At 41.7% G+C, this 25,952-nt stretch overlaps 1 protein-coding gene and 1 long non-coding RNA gene across 3 annotated transcripts in view; both read left to right on the top strand.

Annotated features, from left to right (window-relative positions):
• Positions 1-280: 280 nt before the first annotated feature.
• LOC130176548 (uncharacterized) lies at positions 281-13,170 on the top strand. Of its 2 annotated transcripts, XR_008828884.1 has the most exons (4): positions 281-693; positions 9,430-9,490; positions 11,483-11,634; positions 11,870-13,170. It is a non-coding gene; the product is annotated as an uncharacterized LOC130176548 (long non-coding RNA). The 2 variants fall into 2 exon arrangements; XR_008828885.1 differs by lacking the exon at positions 9,430-9,490 and having other exon boundaries at positions 286-693.
• Positions 13,171-23,752: 10,582 nt separating this feature from the next.
• pard6a (par-6 family cell polarity regulator alpha) overlaps positions 23,753-25,952 on the top strand; it is a 35,777-nt gene continuing 33,577 nt past the window's right edge. The window contains exon 1 of the mRNA XM_056387851.1: positions 23,753-24,134. Coding sequence (XP_056243826.1) covers positions 24,018-24,134 — 117 coding nt within the window. The 5' untranslated portion in view covers positions 23,753-24,017. The remainder of the gene's footprint in view (positions 24,135-25,952) is intronic.

Genomic DNA, 25,952 nt, shown 5'->3' with positions numbered 1-25,952 from the left:
AACAGTTAAACAGGGGCCAGAACATGTTTGTTGGGCCGGATCATGGTCAGACAAAGCAGGCCTGGTCAGGCTTACTTGTAACGACTGAAGCCTGACCTCAAGCATGATCTATTGTCTTCAACCCCCTGAACAAAGGAAAGACTCCAACTCCCAGCATGCTCCACATTTCATACCTGAAGTGGATTCTGGGGAGTCTGAAACTCACTGCCCACTGGCAGAGATGCAGCGAATCCCGACGACCGCTGTGCATACGCACCATCAGAGTTTGTCAACTTCCTCTGTGAGCTGTTAGCTCAGCTAGTTTACTGAAGGAGGTAACCAACCCTGTGCACACTTGTTTCCCCTTTTCCCCACGGAGTTTGAAGATTGTCCTTTCACTGGACGAGTTGAGACCCCCCCCCCCCCCGGGTTCATCCAAACACAAATTTAAAGGCTCCAACACGAGATTCTGCCGGCGCAACTCGGACTTCCCGTTTTGCCAGCAGAAGGAAGAAGTTAATTCACGGACAGTTGGAAAAGCTACGCCAGCTACCCTCCGATCACATCGACTCTGCTGTGTTCCTGTGCGGCCAATTCAGGAACCAGCTGCCGCGACCGGAACGAGGACAGCACCGTCAGAACCGTACTGGAGCACCCGTGCTGGATATTACTGACGGACATTCACACGCACCTAATCGCTTGGAAGCAATCCAAGTAAGGTTTACAACTGGGCAGAGACAGTGATTGTGTTTAATTTAGCTGATGCTATCGAGTTAGTGATGCAAATTCTTGTTGTTGAGCTGTTATTATTTTGTGTCATGAAAGACAGACTGCCGAGTCCGTTGCATCGTACTTTGAAAGTGATAAGAATCGTGTTTAACAGTTCACTGCTCTAGAAGAGTTGTGTGTGCCGCCTCGGGTGAAAGGTGAGCCGCTCAGCCTCATGCCGCTCTCTGTGGGTCTAGTGTCTGCTGCTCTCCTCTCATGGTCATCCGACTCCGCCGCAAGTCGCCTTTCCTCTCTTTTCTCTCTCTCCACCAACACACACACACACGTTCAATCCTCCACATACACATTAAACATCCCTCCCCACCAGCCACAGGTGGTGTGGATTTTAAGCTTGGTGAGCACAAGAGTCCCGACGCTAATTGGCGCTGCCAAGACAAACCACGTCCGCCATTTTGGCTCACGTGACACGACCCGTCGCCAAGTCACGTCCGCCATCTTGTCACACACACACACACACACATCTGAATGTGTTTACTGTATTGCTGTGTTTTCCGTATATGCTTAGTTGAGTCAGAGCTCATACTTTACCTTGTTAAGTCACTTGAAGTCGCTGACTCCAGGTCAGCGACTTCAAGTTAAGTATTTAGGTCGTGAGACTGCAACCTGGTTTGGTTATCGTCCCGGTCACCGGGTAGTGCCCCATATTATTAATTAATATTAATAACTTTAATAATAACAATTAATCATTTCTTAGTAAATAATTTATTATTTTTAGAAATTAAAATAAACCATACTCAAAAACCAAAGGCGTTCCTACCAGATCCAACATGTTGGATAATGGAATTGCAGAGCCTTCTAATTAATTCCAGCTGGGCACTGGAAGGTAAATGATCATCAGCCCTATGGCCGCATGCTGCTTCTCCAGGCAATGGAGGAAGCATGTGGGGACGTTGATGCTGCCTCTATCCTAGGTTCCATAACGTCACTCTAGGAAATTCTTCCCTTGGTGGCAAAAAAAATGTACCAAGTGATGTAGATGAAGTATTGTGGCCAGGCCCCAGCCCAGTGGAGGGAAGATGCATGAGTTTTTTTTCTGGTCAAACTATTTGACTATTTCCTGAGGCATTTACACATTGGTGTCAAACAGCCTCACCTAATTTTTCAAATTTTAATTAAACATTTATCAATTAGTTTGGCCTACAAATATGCCGTTTCTGTTGTGGATGCATTGCCTAGACAATGTAGAAACAGATACATAAGATACAATAAAATCAACGTGTCATGTCTAGTCTGAATATTTAAAAAGCCCCTTACAGTCAGTGTCCAACAGTTCTGATCACAGCTCTCAACATTAAATTGTAATCCATGGGATCCCCCTGCAAATATGCAAATTAGTACAGTACCACTGAACATCTCCTTATTATCCACAGTGTTATTACATTCATCACTTGCCTCCCTCAGGCCTTTGTAATTTCCATTCTTAAAGCCGTCATTTGATAGGAATCTATAAGGAATCCACGTTTCCCTGCACGGCTTAATTCTCTGACTCTTGTCATGAGGTAGGCATTTATGATCTGAAATTTAAAAAAAAACCTTTGCTCACCTCACTCTCCACATGTTTCTCAGGACCAAGCTGTTCCCACATGTTTCTTGAGAATAACATACGGGCCAATTTTGCTCCACAACATCTCTGGCATTTGTCCTGCCCAAATTTTATGTACCACTGTGGTGAGAAATATGGACAAATAACTTGCTATAATGGATGATATAATCGTGGAGATGAAGAGACACATGGTGGAGGTTTTTCCATGTTAATGGCAGAAGAGGAGATAACCACTTCTGACCAAGGACGGTCTCTACATGTATATTAGTTACCTGTGGCAACAACAAATGCATATGGCACATTTTGGGCACATGAGATAGGTGACTTGCAGTGACCAGGCAGTAAAAAACCATAATACAATACACACAATACATATGGAGTGACTTCCTGCACACCTATTCTTCAGAAATCTCAGTAGGATTTCTGGCTCCCGACCAAACATCAAAAAATAGATAGAGAACGTTTTAGTAAGTTTTTTGGTTTTTTTCTTGGTCAAAGTGCAAAAAGTGTTGCCTGGAGATGGTCGTCCCAATTACTGGGTGTATCATTCACCAATTTAAAGTCCTGTGAGGTCATACATACGCAACATTAAGTCACACATATGATTGCAAAGTATTAAGAAAAAAAAGAGAAAAAGCCCTTATAATGCATTTGAATAGTCCCATTCATTTTCTCCACTAAGCCATTGGTCTGGGGATGGTAGGGTGAGCAGAGATTTCTTTTAATGCCAAGCTTCTCACAGACATTATAATTGAGCTGAGAGAAAAAACTGAAACATTAATATTGACCACTTGGGAATTAAGACAGAGATGGCATGAGAAGTTGTTTTTACCTGGTTAAAACTCTCTGCAAGCAGCAGTTTGGCTGCACCACATTTATAAAAGAAATTCAAAAACTTACCCCGAATGCACTTGGTTTTCAAAGGGTAGGCTTCTGTAGTCTATTATCACAGAGATGTACTGATGGCCTTTTCTGGTTGCCCCCCCACAAGTTCTAGTGGCTGTGAAGATTCTGTGATACAGGACCAGCAAAGCAGAACACAAGCAAAAAAGCAAAAAGAAAAGGGGAAGTAAAGCTGAGGATGAGGATGGGGGGAAAAGTCTCGGGCAGGATGAGAGGGGAAGTATCCAAGGGCAAAGGTGTTTGCAGGAGGAAAAGGATTGGGTCGGCTACAGGTGACTGGACTTCAGACAGATAGGTGAGAAGAATCTGGAGATCGACGAAAGCACGACGAAATCTAAAAAAACAGAGAAGGCTGTTGCACAATAACACCATGGGTAACTGAACGATGTGGCAAAGAATGGTGAGATGGACCGGTCTTAAATTCTGCTGCAGGGTGTGGTGTTGATTGGCAAGGTGATGAAGGTCAGGTGTGGAAGGTGACAGTGTGAGCAGGAAACTCTGGAGGCCACGCCCCCAGCTGCACTGACACAGACAGACAGACAGACAGACAGACAGACAGACAGACAGACATGGGGTCTATTCCAGAAAGCGGGTTTAGTGAAAACTCAATAGTTTCTTAACCCTGAGATGAGGGAAACTGTGGAGTTTTCCGATTTAGAAACTTTCACTTTCTGAGTCAGTTACCATGGTAACTTACTCTGTGAAGTTAGCCTGCTCGCTGGCAGGTTTTTTAAAACAAACCCTGAGTTTGTGTCTGTGCCTCCCTCCTGCTGAGTCTGAATCAGCTCTCTGACATGGGGTGTCCTTTCATTGTCAACCCAGTGGATGTAGAAGTGGAAGTAATCCACACAGCCTCACATTGAGACAAAATCTTGATACTGGATATACTCTCATTGCAGGGTTTCCTAACGTCATAGGCTGCATCCCACATCCCAATCACTGCTCCTTCACTTAATGAAGGAGATTATGTGAATAGGAAGTTGTTCCGCAGTATTAATGCGTAGGTATTGACCACAAAAGCCACAGTATACTGCAACTAATATATTTTCACTCATTCTCTGGACTGTCAAGATCATATGTGATGCAGCACACCTCATCACTAATGTTGAACATGTATCATGAGTGTATTGTCAATGACAGGAGAGATTGATGGCCACCTGCTTGGTGACAGGGGGTACCAATGCCAGCCCTTCTTGTTGACCCCTGACCCTGAACCAGGCTTCCAACAATGCTTCAATGTGGCCCACTGCAGGACTAGAGATGACAATAGGCAAAAGCCAGGTTCCAGTGCCTATGTAAACTCAGGGTGACCCCAAAGAGGGCATGTGACCTTATTGTGGCATGTGTTGTTCTCCATAATATTGCAACAATTAGAGAAGAGCAACACCCAGCCTTACAAATCGACCCTGAGGAAGACCATCCTGTCCAGCCCGCTGATGTGCAGGACTGAAGAGCTGTGAGAGACATCATCGGCAAAAATCACTCCTCAAATTAATCCATCACCACCACCATTCCCAGCAATTAAATAAAAAAAGATATTCACAATTCTGTACATCTTCTTTATTTCCTACAAATATAATGCAAAATAAGTATGTTTATATTGCTCCAACAATGAACATAATTAACCTGTGACCTTGTGCCCACCTCTAATTGATGCTCAAGTAATTCAGTTTCAAGATCTGTTTTTCTTATCTGCTGCTCCAAGTACATCATCTCATGATCAGTTTTAGCCTTCTTTTTTTTTTTGATGAGATGCATTTTGTACAGCTCCTTACTTGGTAACTGAGAAACACAAAAATGACATTAAATCCCACAATTCAATATGCAGCCATTTTCTTGATCTCAGTGTTAACCTGTGCTGTGCAGGTTGATGGACCCTCCTCCCTGATGCCCAGCCATGCTCTGTTAAAAACAATTAGAATTTGCAAATTGTGTTTTCTACTCATTACTTATTTGTCATAACTTCAGTGCATATTTCCAACTCACAATTGCACATTCAATTCTAAATAATTCATAATTCATTAAGATAAACTATCATTGGCTGCTTTAAGATTCAGAGCATACCTCTGTAGGCATTTCTGAAGGCCTTTCTGTAGCAGACAATGTGTCGTCATCATCATCGTCATCATCATCATCATCATCCAATCATTAAGAGCATTTCGTTTCATCTTATGTTAAACTATATTCGTCACAATCTGAAGGGAAGAGATAACTTACAACTTCAGCTGTGGTAGGGGGTTCAACAAGGCTGATAACATACATTATGCACACACACACACACACACACACACACACACACATTAAAACATTAAACCACACACACACACACACCTTACATCTTATGTAAGCACTTGAGCCCTGTGGTGTGACCGGCTCAGATGAGCTCCCTCGCGGGATGCCTTCACCCACTGGTCACCCAGTGATCTGGCTCAGGGTGGGGGTGGTGGCCCTCCACCCGTTTTGATAAGATAAATGTCTGTCTAACAAGCAGGGCATTGGAAATATGTAGCGTACATCTTAAACTGCATTTTTGGGTGCTTAAAGATACTAATAGTTGAATGTCATATGATTAAAATAGAAATTAGCCGCAAAATCATAAGCCTCTGTCCTATAGGCTTCATCAAGGCTTTACCTGTTTGAACTATAGCCGCATTCCCACCGCAGGAACTTTCCCCAGGAACTTTCCCCAGGAACCAGGGTCTAAATTTAGTTCCGGGGTAATTGATCGACCCCCAAAAAGGTACCTGGTCAGGGGGTAGTACTTTCCAAAGGTTCAGGAACTTTGGGGGGTGTGGTCTGCAGTGCTGAACATTTCTGACTGGCTGCATTTTATTTCACCTGCGATGTTTAAAAGTCCGCAGCGAGCGAGCGAGCACCGAGCGAGCAAACACATTTTCCACAGCGGGCTGAGGTTGCCACCCGTCACGTATGATAGGGGATCATCCCGTATTTGAAAATAAAATGCTACGTCCTGTATTGAATAGGACGAATGGGACGCAACTTGACCCGTATTTTCGTTCACTTTATGTCCTCAAAGTGCTGTGAATAAGAAACCTAGGAACACCTGGTTTGCCGCCTCTAGAGACCTGACCACTTCTGCAAGATGTTGACCCTGCTTCCGTCTGCAGCTTATCATATACTGTGAAGCTGCCCATCTGATGGACCCAATATATTAGTAAATCTAAATGCATGACATACAATTTGAAATGACAAGGCTCTTCACTTACCCTTAATGATGTAATTTTCACATCTTGACACATCTCATGATAAAGCGCTCCTCAGCTGTAGAGCCAGCTGCCCTACGGTCCATTCAATAACTGACCGTGCCCGAGCATGGACGTCATTGTGTCGCCGCTCTTGCGCTGTCCGGGGATTGATGAGCGGCGTGAGGAGCCAGGTTGTGAGCGAGTCACCTAAGGTCACAATAACCATGCTCAAATGATGCTACAAACACACCATCATGAGTGTAAGTAATGCCATGTCGTTTGAAATGAGATTGATTTTGAGAATAGTCCACCAGATAACCACTTCTGTGAGTCATAATGTCATCATATACGCATTTAAAGGTGTCCCTGTGCTCTTTTACTCATGGCCCAGAAGTAGTTTAAATCTGTTAAGAATCAATTTGATAATTAAGAGCAAAAAGGAGTTTGCATTACCTAGAGACACATATGCGCATCACAAATCACTTGCTCCCATTGCAAGGAACCCAAGTTTGTTGAGGACTTGATTGGCACTGGCAAGGCATGATTTCTCACAGTCTTCCTCTCCAAAGCTGTGCCCAGTTCAGCACAGAGCTCCAAAATGATCGCTCTCGGCAATCTGAATCGGCTCACAAGCCGGTCATCATCTTGGGCCAACAAGTCAGTGTGATCCCTAAACACACGCTCCCCAGCGAATTCTGCCATTCGCAATGTCCTCCAGCAGTGACAAAGCAGCCATTGTTCAGCAATTACGCACCATGAATTTTACGCAGCCATTTATAGGCCACGTCTAACTGTCTATACCTTCATACCTTCATCACACATGACTTATTCCAAATTAATATGCTCATGCAACACTGCGTTTTCTTCCCAGGAGACATGGGAGTGCACCTCACTTCCTGTGCGTCTCGGCAACTGTGCAGTACCTGATGTGTATTAACATCTCCGTGTCATATAAACAGACAATACCTTTCAGTTTACTGTCGATTTTGGTCTTGGCACAGTGGTTAAGGCATGTTACCTGTGGGAAACTAGTTTAAATGGGGTCAGCCCTATGTTCCCACATTTCTTAGAACTTTTCTTTCACAGAAATCTTTGAAAATTAGGGTTAGGGCTGTAGGAACATAGGGCTGTGGGAACATAGGGCTGTGGGAACATAGGGCTGTGGGAACATAGGGCTGTGGGAACATAGGGCTGTAGGAACATAGGGCTGTGGGAACATAGGGCTGTGGGAACATAGGGCTGTAGGAACATAGGGCTGTAGGAACATAGGGCTGTGGGAACATAGGGCTGTGGGAACATAGGGCTGTGGGAACATAGGGCTGTAGGAATATAGGGCTGTGGGAATATAGGGCTGTAGGAACATAGGGCTGTAGGAACATAGACACGCTCCCGTTTAAATGTGTTTTTGTTGCGCCTTTCTGATGTTAAACATTATCCACATAAACGCTCAAACTAGTGAAGAAATATGTTTGTTGTTTTTTTTAAATCCCACATCATTAACATAGTTCAGTAAGTTGAGTGGAAAAGTTATTTTGGCACATTTGGTGAGTTTCAGTACTCTGTAGTTTGCGGCACAGTCCTTACATTGTCACGTCAAGTTGACTTTTATACATACCGGCGTGTGCGCGACATTTCAATCCATACACACCGTTTATACACGAGGCCTCAGCTGTCCAGTGTTGGTGAATCTGTGTCCACTGCAGCCTCAGGTTTCTGGTCTTGGTGGAACCTGATGTGGTCTTCTGCTGCTGTAGTCCACGAGTGACCGTAGTCTTTCTGTCAGCTCCAACCAGTCTGACCTCTGACCTCTCTCATCAACAAGCTGTTTCCTCCACAGAGCTGCTGTGGTGGTCAGTGTTACCAGTGTTTCCATCTATGCATGGGTAACATATGAGACGGAGTCAACGTTGCCACTTATTAGATTCACCTTCAGAACCGGAAGTACAACCTGTATAAGCACCAACTGCTTAAATCATTCTGCCTTTAGGTGGCAGCACTAGACCAAAAATCTCAATAAATAACATGTACATTCCCACACCCGGCCTCCTCCTGTCCACAGAGCTGCTGCTCACTGGATGCTTTTGTTGCAGCTGCATTCTGAGTGAAAACCCTAGAGACTGTTGTGTGTGTGAAAATCCAAGAGATCAGCAGTTTGAGAAACTCTCAAACCAGCGTCTGACACCAACGATCATGTCACACTAAAAGTCACTGAGTCACTTTCTTCCTCATTCTGATGTTTGATGTTAACAGTAACTGAAGCTCCTCACCTGCATGAGTTTATGCATTTACCAAACCAACATGTACACAGTGTATAAGCTTTTTTTATTTTTATTCTTTGAGAAAAAGTGCTTGTTTATGCTTTGTAGATATGATCACACACACACACACACACACACACACAAAGAGAGATGTTGTACACTTTCAGTCCCCCACACTGAGGGTACACAGTTAAATGCATGGTCACACATGCTTTTGTACAGTCAAATATTAACAAACTCAAGTAACAAATGTGGAAACACCTGCACATGTCAAAGTTCACTCCTCATACCAACACATGTATACTCACACTAAGTCTCCACCTGGTCCTGTTTAAATGTCTCCACGGTAAGATGGAGAAATAAATGAAAGGAAATATGAAATTGTTAAATTATCACACATGCATTCATACAACACACTCATTCATTCATACACACAAGAACAACAAAGATCCCCATAGACTCCCATGTTAAAATGTCCAACTTCACAGCAGAAATAAACATGTTTACAGCCTGGTACTAAAACAGTTTTGGTCTCTAGAGCTAATTTCCTGCTTGGTTTTTACATTTTATTTATTCACAATTAAAGTTATGCATCTTTGTTGTCTCATTGTCTTTCTGTTCGGACTGAGGACACACATAACTGCAAGGAGTGATGTCATCACATGCGCTTCCAGAGCACACACACACACAGACACAGTGGAGAGAGAGTGAGCCTCACTAGTAAAACTGATCTGTCCCCTGTCACCCTCAGGTTGGTGCTCCTGTCAGACGCTTCGCTACACTACATATACCTGCATCTACTGCAGAGTCATGTGACCCCAGTGTGAATGCTGATTGTTCCCTTTTCCATTGTCCACAAAAGCTGGATGTTAGTGGGCCTCAGCGGGTTACTTCAACATTGTCACCAATGAATTAAACCTTTTCACCAGAGCTTCAAGACTTAGACTCCAAATGTTTTAATAAAAACCTGACTGACGAATGTTCAGACACAACACAACACAGTGCTGCAGTTACAACAGTAATATGGTGGAAAAATAATATGTCAACATTGCAATGGTGTTTATTGTACTGTGAACATTTCAACCTCTCAACAGGTCACTGTCCTGTCAGTTTAACACACTGTATGGAAATGTATATACAAGCCAACAGAAAACAGAACAGCTTTAGATGTAGAACATGGTGTATCCATGTGCATTTGATGCACATGCTTGACTTTTACATGTTTTTACTGTATGTTATTTTCAATGCAGTGTTTCATTTTGCTGCAGATTGATGGCACTTTGCATTTTGTGTGAAATTTTTGCATTTGTGTGTCGAGTTTTGACAAAAAAAAAAAAAAATCAGTTTCATTTTAGAAGGCTCCATAATGGGACTTTGTTTATGTATTTAATATTGTGTGGTTGCGGGACCGAGACGGGTCTTGCGTATGTTGCCCAGTTGGGGCCCACTTCACACCCAGTGTAATCCTGCATGAAACCCACATGGGCCATTGGCATGGGGCCAATATGGAACCCGTGGACAATACCATATGGGGGACCCATTTTTCAGCCCACTTTGTACCCACATGGGCCCCACATACAAATGTTGGCTGGGATGCACGACTGTATCAAAGTGAGTGAGAGGTCTGTCATTCTGTCGGATGAAGGAACAAACTGTTTTCATGAGTTGTCGAAGTCTAATGAGAAAAACATCAACACAATGAGAAAACGTCACAGTAGTGAACTATGTGCGGATACAAAGGAAGCTTGTACAAATACATGGCAGCAATGCTAATTAATGAGGGGAAATGATGAACTGTTTTGAGAAGAGTTGTGAGAATGATGTTTCTGATTCGAGAACTGCATCAAAGCGATTGAGAAAAACTAACTATTAAATACTAGACTAATAGTCAGTTTTGGACACATGTGCTGGTCGTGCGCTGAAAGCCAATCAGCTGTGAGATACTCCTCCATCAAGTAAAAAATAGGAAGATCCCGTATTATACGTTACGGGTGGCAACCTCAGCCACTCCGGTTGATGCGGTCCTTTATTTTTTTGAAGTCCTGTTTCAGTTTTTTTTCTTCCTCCTGAACTTGTTTCGCGGTGTGGAAAATGTGTTTGCTCGCTCGCTCACTGCGGACTTTTAAACATTGCGGGTGAAATTAAATGCAGCGAGGACTCGACCAGTCGAAATGTTCAGCACTGCAGACCACACCCCCCAAAGTTCCTGAACCTTTGGGGTCGATCAATTACCCCAGAACTAAATTTAGTCCCTGGTTCTTGCGGTGGAAACGTGCATAGTTCCTCAAAAGGTTCCTGGTTCCTGGGGAAAGTTCCTGCGGCGGAAACGCAGTTTATGACCTGTGTAATTAAAGTAATTTTTCTTTTTATGAACATTGTTCATACAACAACATAAAACAAATTTCATGTGATTTTCTTGTTTGTGTCAGAGCCTCGACACTCACTCATTCTGGATGCTGAAGCGGTTCATAGAAAAATACCCTGCAGTTGATGATTACTTGAAATAATTCTATTCTTGTGCCTTAACCCTCTGAGACGTACAGTAAGACTTTTCTGTTCTTTGCCTCATGAGGTTGTCATTTGTAAAAGTTTGACTGCTGCTCAGCACCTCAGCTTATTATATATGTCACTGAATAAAGACAGCTAATTATATACGTATAATAGAGGTTAATAGGAAATAACTAAAGACAACCTGCTCACATGTTGTGATTGTTCTAGAGGTGATTTGAAGTTTCTCTCTGGTCATGAGTTCTGCTCATATATCTGACTGCTCACATCCTTCTGTCTGTTTTCTGCCACTACAGTGAACTCAGAATAATACAGTGGTGGTGCCATCCGTCCAGCATCCATACAGCCACGCCTCTCAATCAGACACTCTGATTGGCTGTGACAGCACTCACTGGAGTCAGTAGGAGCGTCCAGTTCGGTGATGTGAGTCTTTGTCTCCAGACAAACGGTAAGACTGTCCAAATCTTTTCTAACTTTATATATTAGTTTATCAACTGAACAAAGTGACTCACACGGACAAACAGGAGCTTGTTAGAAAGCGCTGATTCTCTGATTCTCTAGTTTAACATGAAAAAACGGCATGTCAACGCAATATTTAGTAACGCAATAGTTACCTTTAGTCCAAATATACTAAATAAAAGAGTGTTCACAAGTGTACTGATATCACATTTTGTTTTTAAAAGAGGACCTGGAACTGGTCACTGTGGAAACAGAAGTCCTGCACAAGCCTGAAGCTGCTCTCTGCACATGCTGCTGTGGATGAGTGGACTGTGTCTGAGCTTACGTAACACCTGCATAAGCCCTACATGACAACCAACAAACACACCGAGCATTTCAATCTGCATGTGTTCTTTGGCTTTAGGGTGAAGAAATACATTTGTAAAGATGTACATGGGTTAAAATGCAGAACACTGCAGGCTACGTCCTTGCTCTGTGTCTGAAGAAGTGTCATCATTTAATGCTACCATAATTACTCTTGCGCAACATTCCTTTGTAATCAAGAGTGAAAGAGCCTTTCAAAATAAGGTCTGTTGCAAACACATCTCGCCCTACTTAAAGGAAACTGTTAATGGAAGTATGAACAAGCACTGTGACGAACAATGACATTACATTGTGTTTTTTGTGCTTTATTTGATAGGAAAATAGAGATTGAAAATGCAGGGGAATGACATGCAGCAAAGAGTCCAGCCAGAGCCGGAGGAACTCACTGCTCAGGGCACCTGCACCCACTTGATGTGTGCCCTAACCACTCAGCTATCGGGTCACCCTATACATGAATTTTGTGGATGTGGATGGGCAGCAGTTGCTAGGTAATAAGCTAAACTGGGCACTGTTGTGCGTGTTTTCAAACGTTTATGGACACAGGATTGAAACATAACCAGGAAGGAAACAGAAAAGCAGTAGAAGTAAACATGAAGTTTTATTTGAGACTATGAAATTCTAAATTAGAAGTGCCTCTTCTCAAAAACCGAGACAATTTATGTCCCAGGAAACAAAATTAATTTCCCAGGACAGTCACTCAATAAAGAGAACAATCCCAGGAAAACAGGAATAGGTGGCAACTCTAACTCACACATGTAGCATGTAACAACTAGCCTGATGCTAGTTCAGATATGTGGAGACAGCTCTGCAGCCGGTACACTGCATGGGGATATGACAGTGCTGTTTGACCCTGACGACCTATTCTAAATGATTGTTTGTAGTTCTAAAGTTACGCTCTGTGTATGCATGTTTAGCTTCGTTGAAATCTTCAGTTTGAATGTTTATGATAAATCTAAATGTTGTTGCTGGTGATATTTGCTCTTTGAATTACAAATCATGCAGCTTTTCAGGCTGCTGCCGCTTCATCCTGTCGCCATGGTTTCGATGACAGATTGATGTTTTAGTCTGCTGATGTGCTTTTTCTAAAATGATTGTACTGAAGTTCTTGTAGCTCCCACATTTTTCACTTCACACATACAATTTAGCTACAAAATCACCAGCACTGTTCATGTGAGAAGTAGTTTGTTTGTTTCTTTTTTAATACATTCATTTTAAATGTAATTTTTTCTTTCTTAGACTACTGTAGCTCATAAAATATAAAGTATTCAATCTCATCAGATGTGATACTCCAGTATAAAATAAAATGAAAGGATGACTTCCTGGAATCATACAGCCTATTAGAATGCATGCTCTTTCTATCGTTGCCTTGACAACCACTCATGCGCTGGCTTGTCTAGCCAGGCTTTTGTTTCAAGTGTTTTAACATCCGGTTTAATGCAGCTCGCTTGCGTTGCTGTGTGAAGAATGCAGTTTACGGGCGTCAGCTAGTGAGGCTGGTCTGTGGGTAAATGCAGATTTAATGACAACTGGAAAGAAGAGGAGAAATGTGCAGTTCCAACACTCAACAGACCGGCACAAGCACCGGGTGAGGACTGAAGACGCAAACAAATCCAGAGGGAGCACACAGACTAAGTTCACTGCAACATTAAGGTTCTGCGACTCTCTGACCTCTAACCTGTGCCACACACTCAAACAACGCAAAAAAAGTATTTGGATCTTTGTCATCGAATTTAGGCAGAAGACGCAACTGAAGAATAAATATCATCCAACTTTTAAATGTATTTTAAACATATTTCATTGAAGAAAAAACTTCTGAAACACAGTGTAGAACACACACAACACAACTTGCTTTCAACAAAAATCAAAACTACTGTGAAAACATTAACACATACATTTTTTATTTTTTTTTAGTTTGTCTACATCCATTATTTCAATCTCATGTTTTTTTTTATGTGTATTTTTAATTTCATCTTCAGTGGAGGAATTTTAATCTGCCTTTTCCTCTGTTTTCAGTCAAAGGGCTTCCTCTGTATTCATGAGCCTCTCGTCCAGCAGAAGACTCCAGGTCCCTGACTTTCCCTCTCCCAACACACCCATGGTGACAGTCATGAAACCTCTGACCATGAGTTGAATCAGAAAAGTCCCTGTCATTTTTATTAGCCAGAAATCACACTCTACAGATACTGTTGTCTGCCTGTAGCACCTCCTTGAGTTTTCTTTCTCTTTCTGTTTCATACAAAATGACCTCAGCTGATCAGGTCAAACAATTCATTTGTGGTTCAGCTGGAGAAAACACTGGCTGTGTGTCTCCTCAAATTAACCTATAAAAGCTCAGAGTTAAGAAAAAAAAATGGCAGCTGCCTCCACACAGGTGTGTCACCTTGGTGGGACTGTCAGTGGTGGTGGTGGTGGTGGTGGGGGGGGGGGGTGGCTGCTTCCCTCCAGAGTCACCCTAACTCTGTTCAGATTTCCCTTCTTGATTCTTGGGCTTCATTCAGGTTTTATTCCATTCTCCATAAAATATATAATTTAATACAAAATATGACAAAGAAAAGCAGCAGCAGCTCACAATCTGAGAAGCTGCAATAAAGATATATTTGTGAAAATAATTGAAATCGATCAACTATCTTACTGATTCATTTTCTGTGTGCCAATTCTGATTAAATGTATAATGGTTTCAGCTTTTTTTTTGGTTTATCAGACACGTGTTTTTAATCATTTTAATGAAACCTGTCAACCAAACAAATCCGATTCCCCTAATGTGACGGCACGTGATCTGAAGCATACGCACGCTATTTATTACAAACACATTGTTTTTATCGACGTGTGACAGTAACAGCTCTTACTCTACAAAACAATCATCTGGACTACTGCTGCGTTGAACAGCTTGAATTTCATGTTCACATAAAAACATGTTGAAAACTGAGAACAAGGTTTTACTCTCTTAAAAAAGAATTATCGTCTCATTTACAAGAAGGAATGGGAGAGTTTTTAGTTCTTCTGTCTGTCTGTGGAGGGAGGGGGAAAGATAAATCAGAACCAGCAGTCATTTATTCTGAGCAGTTTTATCAGTGGACAAGGCTGACAACACCATGTCACCATGGAGAAGAAATCATAGAAGTTTTTCTTGAATAATTTCATGAGACAGATTAGTTATTAGTCAGCGTATCAGACTAACCACATTGTGGTAACCATGTGTTGCTATACCAGGGTTTGCATGTAACCTACAGCAAGTATCATGATGCTATTCATACAAAAATAATTAGAATAATCTTTGACATCAGGTCATTAACCATGGTGCATTAACTATGGACCAGCTGTGGACTAAAAAAGAGAAAGACAGAATGAGTCAGATTAACAGTCAGACCTCTTCTTCCATCACAAAAGTTGTTTTTCCAGCAGATGAAAACATTTTGTAGTTATGTTTTTCTAACCCTGGGGGTCTTTTGACTAGTTTTGATTTTTAATTCAGTTAATGTAAGGTTATTTTCACATCTGGTTTGTTTTCATTACTTTGTAAGTTTTAGTTAATGATAATAACCTTGGTCTGACCTAAAGTAACTTGTGTCAAACACACTAATAAACAAACGGAGTATTCACCCAGCAGCATGTGTCTCACTGCACATGAGCAGTCTGACCAGCAGGTGTCCTCAGAGAGTGTGTCAGGACACATCCTGGGACGGACACTGTCCAGAGGCACCTCTACTGTATATATACCATGTTCACTAATATGTTTGAGAAATTCTGAGAGTTTGTTGTGCAACAATTCATATTATTCTATGAATTTAGGAGGTCAGCAGTCAGAATGCTCAGTCAGGATGTGAGCTTTATTTTTGTAATATGAGACTTTAACATCATGATGGCGCTGTTTATCCACATTTAGGTCTGAATGAACCAGCGTCTCAGTTCTGATAACTGACTTTCTTCACAGCCATACAAAAGGAATCCTGCTGTTTTTTCATACTTGTTTGGTTTTTATAGAAAAATTTCAATCTCGACTTTGTCCAAACCTTAATGGGAAAATTCACAGTTTCAGTCAGACAGGTTATTTCTACAGGTACATGGGAAAATGCAGCTCTACGGACAGTGACTGATAAAACACCTGTGTGTTTCTGGTTCGCGGCTACACTCCAGCTGCTGAGTGAAAACAGATAATAAGAGAGTTAGTGAGTAGAGGAAGAAGAGGAAGAGAAAAACATTCCAGTCACAAGGGCTTCTACTGCAGTTTTCTGTTACTGTAGTTCATAACGTCCCAAACTATAAATTACTACCACTGCTGTGATTTCAATGTTATGTTCAATGCATCAATTGTTGTACGTATAACATTTTTATTCTGAAGGATCCTTCATCAAAAATAAACAGATAGATAAATAGATAGACCATACAAAATAGTGTACATACTCCACACCCTCCTGACTTTAAAAGATACAAAACTAAAATACTGACCAGATTCCTCAGCTTCTGGCAAAGAGGCTATAAAACAAAGTATTATTGAAGGGAACATGAAATAGATCAAACATGATTAAAAATAAAAGGATCACAGTGCGTTCAGTGGAGCGATCTGAAAACCAAACTGGTTTTACACCCTGGACGCCGTCATGCGTCGCCGGCCGACTTCCTCCAGCTCCAGCAGAGCCGCTGATACTTACATGATACATGTCCATGTAAACCTGAAAGAGAATCAATAACAATATCAGGACCACTTTGTCCACTGATGCCCCACAACCACATATTTCACTCACATATCAAACAAACCATAAAAGTTACCTTTACACTTTATAAAACATTGAGACTCAGTTAAGACCCTCAGGACCTCACAAAGGTCAGGGGTTGGGTTTCCTGTGTCGTATATTGTTGAGCTCCTTTTTTATGACAGTTTCATGGGCTTTGTTGTACTTTTCGAATCCCTCTTCCTATATTTTGTCGTTACACACCTGTATTCTTTGTAGGGCTTTGCGATACCGTTTTAGTGTGGGTGGTATGAGGAAGGTCTTGTTGCAGAGGGGAGACTGAACGTCAGACAAGCTCGTCCACATTCCAGACTCCGTGCTTTGACTGTGTGGAATGTGCCTGGATCATGTGAGCAGCTGGTGAAAAATGTAAACTACTTCATCCTTATACTTGATTCAAAAGTTACCTCTCCATTGTCTGATCAACCCTAGCAGCTGTTGTAATTAAAGGAGGAAGTCAGGTGATGTAGTGTAAAGAGTGACTGTCCGTTTTAGGAGATGGATGGATGAAACACAGGATTTTCAGACAGGTACTACTGTTGGTTTCCTGTTTGAAACCACAAGTATCCATGACTGTTCCACAAAATCAACTGCATGTTTACTCTTGTAACCATGACAATAATCGACCCTATCGAAACATCAACCTCTATGGCTAAAAACTGAAGCCAACACATAGGTACTAAAACCTGCAGTTCCCCTAATGACCACTAGAGTCTGGCTCCAACAGTGAGTCAATCCCCATAGACTCCCATGTTAAAATGTCCACCTTCACAGCAGAAATAAACATGTTTACAGCCTGGTACAAAAACAGTTTCGGTCTCTAGAGCTAATTTCCTCCTTCATGACACCTGTACGGGGGGTGAATTCTTATACAACTCACCTGTTTACATTTTAGTAATGCTTAAAATTCTGTATAATTGAGGGCGTGGTCTCTTTGACTGCTAGCTGTCTGCTTGGCGCCACCTCAGCTGGATGTGACCTCTCTGTTTTTGTGGTGTTGGTTCTTCAGGAGGATTTTTCATGTGAATATCAGACAGATAATTTGACCTGTTGTTGGTTTAACGACTAACAGAACACGAGGAAGTCTGAGCTCTTAGTTATTGAGGTCAAATTCTGTTATTTTATTTAGATTCATTTAATTAGCAGGTATGTATGGTATGATTTAGCGCTCCAAAAATAAGTTGAAGTTAATTGAATTGAATTGAATTGAATTGAATTGAATTGAATTGAATTGAATTGAATTGACAACACACAGGCTACATCCATCTTTATTTACTGTCTATGATTTTAACCCAAATCACGATCTTTCCCTAAATCTACCTGTACCACGATTGTTCCATAAGTTTAACTGCATGTTTGTTATTCTAACCATTAAGACAAAGGTTCAGTACGCCTGCAACCTGTGGCAGTTTGCTGTGAGTGCCTCTCTCTCTCTCTCCCTCCCTCTCTCTCTTCCTATCTCTCTAACTCACTATTACTGAAATAAAGACAAAAGCCTAAAAAAAAAAAACTTTAAAAAAGAAAGAAAGATGGTCTTACTCTTCAAACTTTCTCTTCCACTCTTTGTCTTTCATTTATCTGTTGGTGATTTTGTCAAACAATGCAAAAGTTAGAAAATCAGGATTTGACCAGAGGTTGTGTGGACAGATACTACGTTTTTACCTAGTCTTGTTAAGTTATTTATTTGGGCATTTTACCTTTATTAAAAATGTTTTAATGTTGTATTCATGCTCATTTTTATTTGTCTTGTGAAGTGAGATGACTGCTGTAATTAATTAAACACTCTGATACCACTGTGATGAAAGTAAGACGGATGAAGTGCACGGGGGATGGAGTGTATACTGGGGCTGTGACTGACTTGTAACTTGTATTGAAACTCACTCCAGTCTGCACCAAACACAGGCTTTAAACAAGCAGTAAATCATTCAATCATCTGGTGCAGGCAGACACACTGGTATGTAGGTCCTACTGTGACAAGCAGACAACGGTGTGTGTGTGTGTGTGTGTGTGTGTGAGAGAGAGAGAGAGAGAGAGAGAGAGAGAAAGAGAGAGATCCACCCTGCAACTGGAGGCCAGAAATGAATGAAGCCACCTGACACAGATAAAAACCTGTCCTTCAGTGTCGCCACCTGTCACACCCTGTCACACAAAACAAAACCTACCATGACTAGAGGCCAGGACATACCACGCATAACGGACATACGTGAGGCGGGCTTGATGTAACGCACCTTGCAGAGAGAGGCGTGTGACTCACAGGCCTAAATAAAGTCTTCATGAAGTCTCGCCTCGCTAAAGTATGTCAGATATTGTGTTGTACTGGAACAGAAGTTTCAGTTTGATCAGCGGCATCAGCTTCAGAGCAACAACAAGGCAGGATGAAGGGAACAGAAACACATCGTAGGAAAAAATTACATACATGAACAAGAAGAGAAGAGAAGAGAGTTAGATTAAAAGCAGTAACAGGTTGGCTCACTAACTCGACTGGTCCACATAGCTGACATTCCTGCTCACACACACACACACACACACACATACACACACACAGTCTCTCTAGCTCTGCCTCACTCTCTCACTCATCCATCCCCGGGGAGGGAGGCCAGAGAGCTGAGAGATTGAGCTGTGAGTCAGGTTTGAATTCACTAAGCCTGAGTTAGCCAGTCTCCTGGGTGTAGCTGCAGGTTAACAGAGCCACATACAGTACAGCACCTCTCTGTCTCATAGAGGCCTGTGGTAACTCCATGGTCCTTTTTCTGTGTATTGATGGTGAACATGGGGATCTTTCCAATAAATGGTCCGTTTATTATTCAGTAAGGAGAGACTGCAGTATTATACTCAGGGCTGGATTAACCTGTGATTTTTGCCTGGAGCAGAAATGAACTATAGGGTGCTGCTAGTCTGACTCGCTGGGTGTAGGCTGTAGGTATAATCCTGCCATTAACCACCTCTTCTCCTCCCTTTCCTGTTACCATTTTCAAAATCCCCTCAATGAAAATGGCGAGTTTTGATCAATTTCTGGATTGTGTGCAGTTAGACAGTCGAGGTGTGGTCGAAGCTGTAAATCTGTTGTTGGTTTTAAAACAGAAATATATTTTGGTATCAGATTTAAAAAAAAAAAAAAAGAAAGAAAGAAAAAACAATCAAAATGGTCCGATTTTGGTTTTTGGCAATTCCTTTTATCAATATATTGTTTTAAACCAAAAACCATCTTCATATAGTTTTATTTGATTTTTAGTTTTTAAACAAAATCAAAAAATTACCCTGGTTTACCTTGTGCCTGCTTAACCCTTTTATATCCTCTTGGCTTTTAATTCACAAAAACCAAAAACGGACCATTTTGATTGGTTTTCCATTTTTTGATTCAGATACCAACATTTTTTTTTTTTCTGTTTTGGTTTTAAAACAAATAACAGATTTAAGTTTTTTTTTTTTGTGTTCAAATCACAAATGAATTGTTCAGTTATTCAATGATACCCAGATCGTCGACGTACATCTTTGCTTTTCTTTGTGGGGAATCAGCCATTTTAATAACAGCCTCCCAACCAAGACTAGTTCCCTTGTGAGATTATTTTGTAGGGGCACCGTCACCCCGTCCTGGGCTCAGCGCCCTGACTCCATCTCAGCCAGAGACTTGTCATCTCTCTCTCTGAACACATGGTTTCCTGTTTGTGTTCTCTCTACCCAATTAAGGTGAAAAAGTCAAAAAGGTCTCTTAAAAACATGTCTCTTATGAGTCTCCTGATGTTATGGAGCACTCTTTTAAGTACTTTTTTCAGTTACAGTGCACATGGCGGACTGCACGTGTTAGCTTCATTATTTCTGTCTGAACTGCCACAGCGGGGCCAGCCTTATGATCATGAATGTCCTTGCCTGACTGACTGAGTGAGTGATCATAGTTGCGTTGGAGTTTTCCCATTGGCCGTTGCTCTTTTAGAATGACCTGGTGAAAACAGGTTCTATTCAGGGGGTGTTTACAGCACCCCTTTTAAAATGGTGTCCTACGTTTCCTAACTGATCTTATGTATTGAGATATTTTTATTTTTATTCATTCAAATTTGTTTTTATTGTCTTTAATGCCATTTTAATGTTATCTTCATGTTCTATTTTTAATTTGACTTTTTCATTTTAATTAGAAATCTTAAAATTGCCTTATGTCTTGACCATAAACTGTACATAGAGATGGCCTCTGTGACGTCACCCACAGGTTTTTGAAGAGCAGTTTTGAAGCTCAGAGTGAGATGTTCCACCATCGCCATCTTGGCAGTGCCTGACTAACAAACTGACAAAGTCTTTGTTACTCTGGATCATCCACAGAACACGCCACATTTTTTTTTCAGAGGGAAAACCCTTTAGTAGAAAACCTTCTCTGGTGTATTTCTGCTCAGTCTGTTCTGAAAGGTGTTGTGGGTGTTCAGAGGATGATTTTCTAATCATTCCACTGACCCCCCAGCCTCACCATCAGGTGGATATATATAAAATATGAAAAGCTAACAGCAGATTCCCCAAAGTTGTAATTTTTAAGCACTTTTGCTGCAGATGATGCTCCATCATAAATATCATTTTTCATCTTAATCAGTATTCAAAACTGTAATGAGCAGCCACAAGCACAGTACAGAACATAATATAACAGGTACAAATACCACAAAGGTCCAAACAAGGAGATTCCAGCTGTCAGAGGAACCTTGAAGCATCACAGTAAAACACAAGTGACTCAATATTGCGACTGAATCATCACTGTCATCTCTAATTTTGGGCACACGCACTCCCACATACAAACACTAACACACAATGACTGTGAATGAGTATTAAAAAGTTTTAGCTGCATGAGATGAACTGTCAGTCCATGTCCTCCCTTCTCCCTCTCTCCTCACATTCCTACATTCCATCATCACTGAGAGAGGAGGAGGAGGGTGAGAGAAGGAAGGTCAAAGAGGAGTGGAGGGAAGAGATGAAGGAGGGGAAGACTGTCAAGACAAGGAAAGGAGAGGAGAGAAAAGGAGAGGAGTGTGAAAGAATGAAATTAGTTTTTGTTTATGATCTAATATTTCTCTCCTCTTTGGAATTCATTCTTATCTGGAAGCCTTACATGTTGTTGGTAATTATAGCCTCATGCCTAGGCATGTAGAGGACACACACACACACACACACACACACACACACACACACACACACACACACAATTACACTGGTACCGGCTGGTACTGTAAATGATTACGATCGGGTTAGCACAGGGTTTAAATCTGAGGGAGGAGGAAACTCTGAGCTGAAGAAAGACGGAAGAGGTGAAAAGCTCAAATAAAACACACGCAACTGAAACTGTGTTCATCCTCAAACCACGTCCAGTGATTCACCCTCTCATTGTGCAGATAACAGCAGTCTCACATGTTGTGATATCAGCAAGATGAACTCACTGATTCAAATGTTAAGCTGTGATAAATCAGATTTATAGAGAGGGCAGTGGAGCACTGGTCGTTATCCCGAGCATGAAGATCATATTAGGGCCCCACAGGATGAAGCACATAGTGTGTACCTGTCCCAGCTGACAGGTGTGAATCTTTGTTATCATACTGACAGGATCGGAGAGAACCACAGACAACAACATGAGCCACAGGTCATGTGTCAGAACCCTGCGTGTCCTCACAAGCAGCAGCTCTCTTATAGCGTGGAGTAACATTAATGTAACTGTAGGTCTGTGTGAGTTAAGCCCTGATGGCCGTGGACTGGTATCAGCTGGGCTCCTGTGAATTACAGTGATTCTCTCTGGTCTTAATCCTGCGTGTATCAGCAGGATTGCTTGGTTTAATTCTGTGAAGTGTTAAGATCGCCGTGGTGATGATTCCTGTCGGTTGTTGTTATCAGAAACAGCTCGACTAGGGAGTGAAGCAGATGTTTGTTTCAGTCATCTCTGAAACAGTCATCATCGCATTAGCTGAAGTCTCCTCCAGTGTTGCTAACTTAGCGCCTTTATCACTAAATTTCACGACTTTTCAAAACCTTTAACAACTTTTCTTCAGAAAAGCGTTGAGGGACAAATCTAGAGACTTTTTGACAAACCACTTTCCAGACAGCAACAGCAGAGCAGCAGCTTGGAGTTGATTGTTGGTTAACATGTAGAAATGAGAACTGCTTTCTTGGAAATTCAGCTTTATTAAAATACTACACATGTGAGCACAGAGGGGAGGAGAGAAACAAGTGTTACAGGGCCAATTAGCATATTATGTCATTCAGCAACATTTAGCGACTTTTCAAGCAGCTTTTGCTTCTTTCCATTGACATTAGTTAGCAACACTGGTTTCGTCTGGGTAATTCAATAATATTAAAATCCGTGGCAGTGCTCTTTTGTAACAAGGAAAACGTTTCCACAATTTTCCAAAAGCTTTTTTGTTTGTAATAAACTGAGTGACTTGAGTAGAGAACTCAATTCTAGGAGAAAAGGTGAAATATAAGAGTTGGCAAATTTCTGTTTAAAGTTAAAGGTTAAAGAATTTTGCATTTGGAATTATGAGGTTAAGTAGATATTCAAGATCATTTGGATGATCATAATCACAAATAATATCTTGAAGGTTGAAGGCAGTTAGCAGCTTCAAAAGAGGTGAGATTCAAGATCTCTCAAAAACTTCTGGGATATTTCACACTCAAAAAATATGTGAGAAAGTGTTTCTAAATTCTAAAGGGGAATGTCCGAAAATTAGGCAATATGAAAGCTATCAGGGTATATATTTTAAGATGAACTTCCTCAGCCTTGTTTGACATGTAGTAGCCTATTTAGGTTGTAAGGTAAAAGCCAAGCCCTTCTCCAGTTTACGTTTTCAATTTTAGATCTCCAGAAAAACTTCTAGCCTCAAGGTACAGTTTTATTCTTTCTTCGAAAAATTTGGCAAATATGCTTATTATTACACTTCCTGTCTGTTACTTTAATCCCATCCAATATCAGTGTTATGACTGTACGGTAGTGGTGGTGTGTGGTGGTGCTGCTCCGGCGTCATGTCCCACCCCCTCCGCTGTGTCCTCCAGTCTCGTCAGGTTGGAGGAGCAGGAGGAGGACGGGTTTCACTGGCACCTCACATCCCTTACTGGATTTACCGGACTCCACCTGTCGCGGACGCGGTGTTGTTTTGTATTCGCGTCGTAAGCGCGTGACAACACAGGACGGCACGAGACACACAAACACGGGCGCTAGCAGTGTTTTCGACGGAGAACGGAAGAATTAAACACAGCTCTCAGCACCTGTTTCTCTTTTTCCCGCGGATAGAGAAGGGAATATCGAGCATAATTCCGGTGGATGGTTTTATCCGCAGTGCCTCAGCCGAGCAGCCAACCGGGGAGCAGGATGTCCAGGCAGCAACAGTACCGGACCCCGTTAAAACTCACCGAGAGCGTGGTGGAGGTCAAGAGCAAAGTGAGTGGTGGTGGGGTGATGGGGATGTGACCGTTCACGTTAGTGGTAATGAGGGGATACGGGGTCTGGTTCACCGGTGGCGACACCGACATAAACCCTCTGCTGTCGGTCAGATGACAGACGCGGTGTCGCTCCCTACGCACCGGCAGCTAGGCTACGTTTCACCGGTGATTCAGAGGATATGCTCCGTGGTTGTTGTTGCTGACAAGCGGCCTGGGTGCGTCTGCTGTAGCCGACCCCGTGAGTAGGAAACCAGACCCGAGCCTGCTCCTGCTGTCGTCCCTTCAATTCCGCATTCATCCCGCCCCCCCGTCTCCGTGTCTAACACCGACTCTGCTGTTAAACCTCCGCAGTCTGTGTATGTCAGTGCCTCTTTGTCTGTAGGTCCAGGTTCATCTCTTCGGGTTGTGTTACTGTAGGACTGCAGTGTGGCAGTCTGTCAGTGCAGCTGTGTGTCCATGTTAGCACCACATTATAGCCTCGCAGTTAAATACATGTAGTGCAGTAAACAGTGCAGTGCTTGTCTCTGAACGTGGCGGAGTAGAAGTACTTCGGTAGACTAGAAAAGTGCTTTAATACACTACTGGAGTAACTGCCTTCACTGATGTTACTGTGTATGATAGTGGAGGAAATAGAGCTAGCATTTGTAACTTTGAACAATAATCTACAACCATAACATTCAACTAACTTCAAAGGAGTTTTAATCTTCTTATGATATAAATGTATACACTTAAATCACTGCAGGAAAATAGCACATGTAATCAGTAACTGGGAATCTTTATTTGAATCTATTCTCAGTTTGTATATTAATTGTATTATCATGGGTTGATTGCTGCAGATAAAGTTGAGGCTTTGTGTCCATGTGTCATCTGTCATGTCCCCCTGTATATATTTATACTCTGGCCTGAGTCTGTGTAGTATGACAGAGGATTAGGGCCACATTGAGGGAAAACAATCTTAAATTTCGAGAATAAAATCATAATATTACAAGAATAAAGTTGTAGTTTTACAACAATAAAGTTATAATATAATGAGAATAGTGATCATTTTAGGTTGCGTGTTGTTTTAGAGGGGAAATATCAGGAGCTTTAAAATGAGGAACGTGAAGCATCCTTCACTTCTACTTTAGGTTTCACAAATAAGGAAATACTTTATCTTTTCGCTCATCAGCATCAGCATCATCAGCATCAGGACATTGTGAAGAAACTGAGTCTATTCTATTGTTAGACGGACAAACAGCAGCTGCCAGAAGCAGCTCAGGCTGACACTGACTGTCCTTTCACCTGTTTGATTGGTTGATGTAATATTTAAAAAATTATGTTTTTTTTTTTTCTCATGACTTTTTAAATTCTTAATATTATGACTTTATTCTCATGTCATGACTTTCTTTAAAAAATATTATGACTTTATTCTCAAACTTTGAGATTCCTTTTTTTCCTCAATGTGGCCCTAATACTCCGTCATAATGTAGGGCACTCAGAGCAGCAACAACAGCAACAGGGGTTTCCTGCTCTGAATCAGATGGACGTGGTGCCATCCTGATCATGTACACATGTGCATGTACAGCACCTTCAGCTGGCTCAAACTAACATTTTTTAAAAGCAGCGAATTTCAGGAGCTCGTGTGAATCCAGAGGAATTTCCAAATGGACAATGAACATGTTGAAGATGTCACCTTGTGCATTTTTCACAATTTCATGACATTTTACAGATTAAATTAGATAATTCATTGAAAAACAAACAAATGGACAGATCAACCAGGAGTGAAAATAATCTTGTCTTTCAGTTCTACAGCAAACCTTTGCTGCCTCTGTGTCAC

This window comes from Seriola aureovittata, chromosome 10 (genome assembly GCF_021018895.1).
Source record: "Seriola aureovittata isolate HTS-2021-v1 ecotype China chromosome 10, ASM2101889v1, whole genome shotgun sequence".
Classification (NCBI taxonomy): domain Eukaryota; kingdom Metazoa; phylum Chordata; class Actinopteri; order Carangiformes; family Carangidae; genus Seriola; species Seriola aureovittata.
The sequence above is the reverse complement of the archived record's forward strand: the minus strand, read 5'-3'. Positions and strand labels throughout refer to the sequence as shown.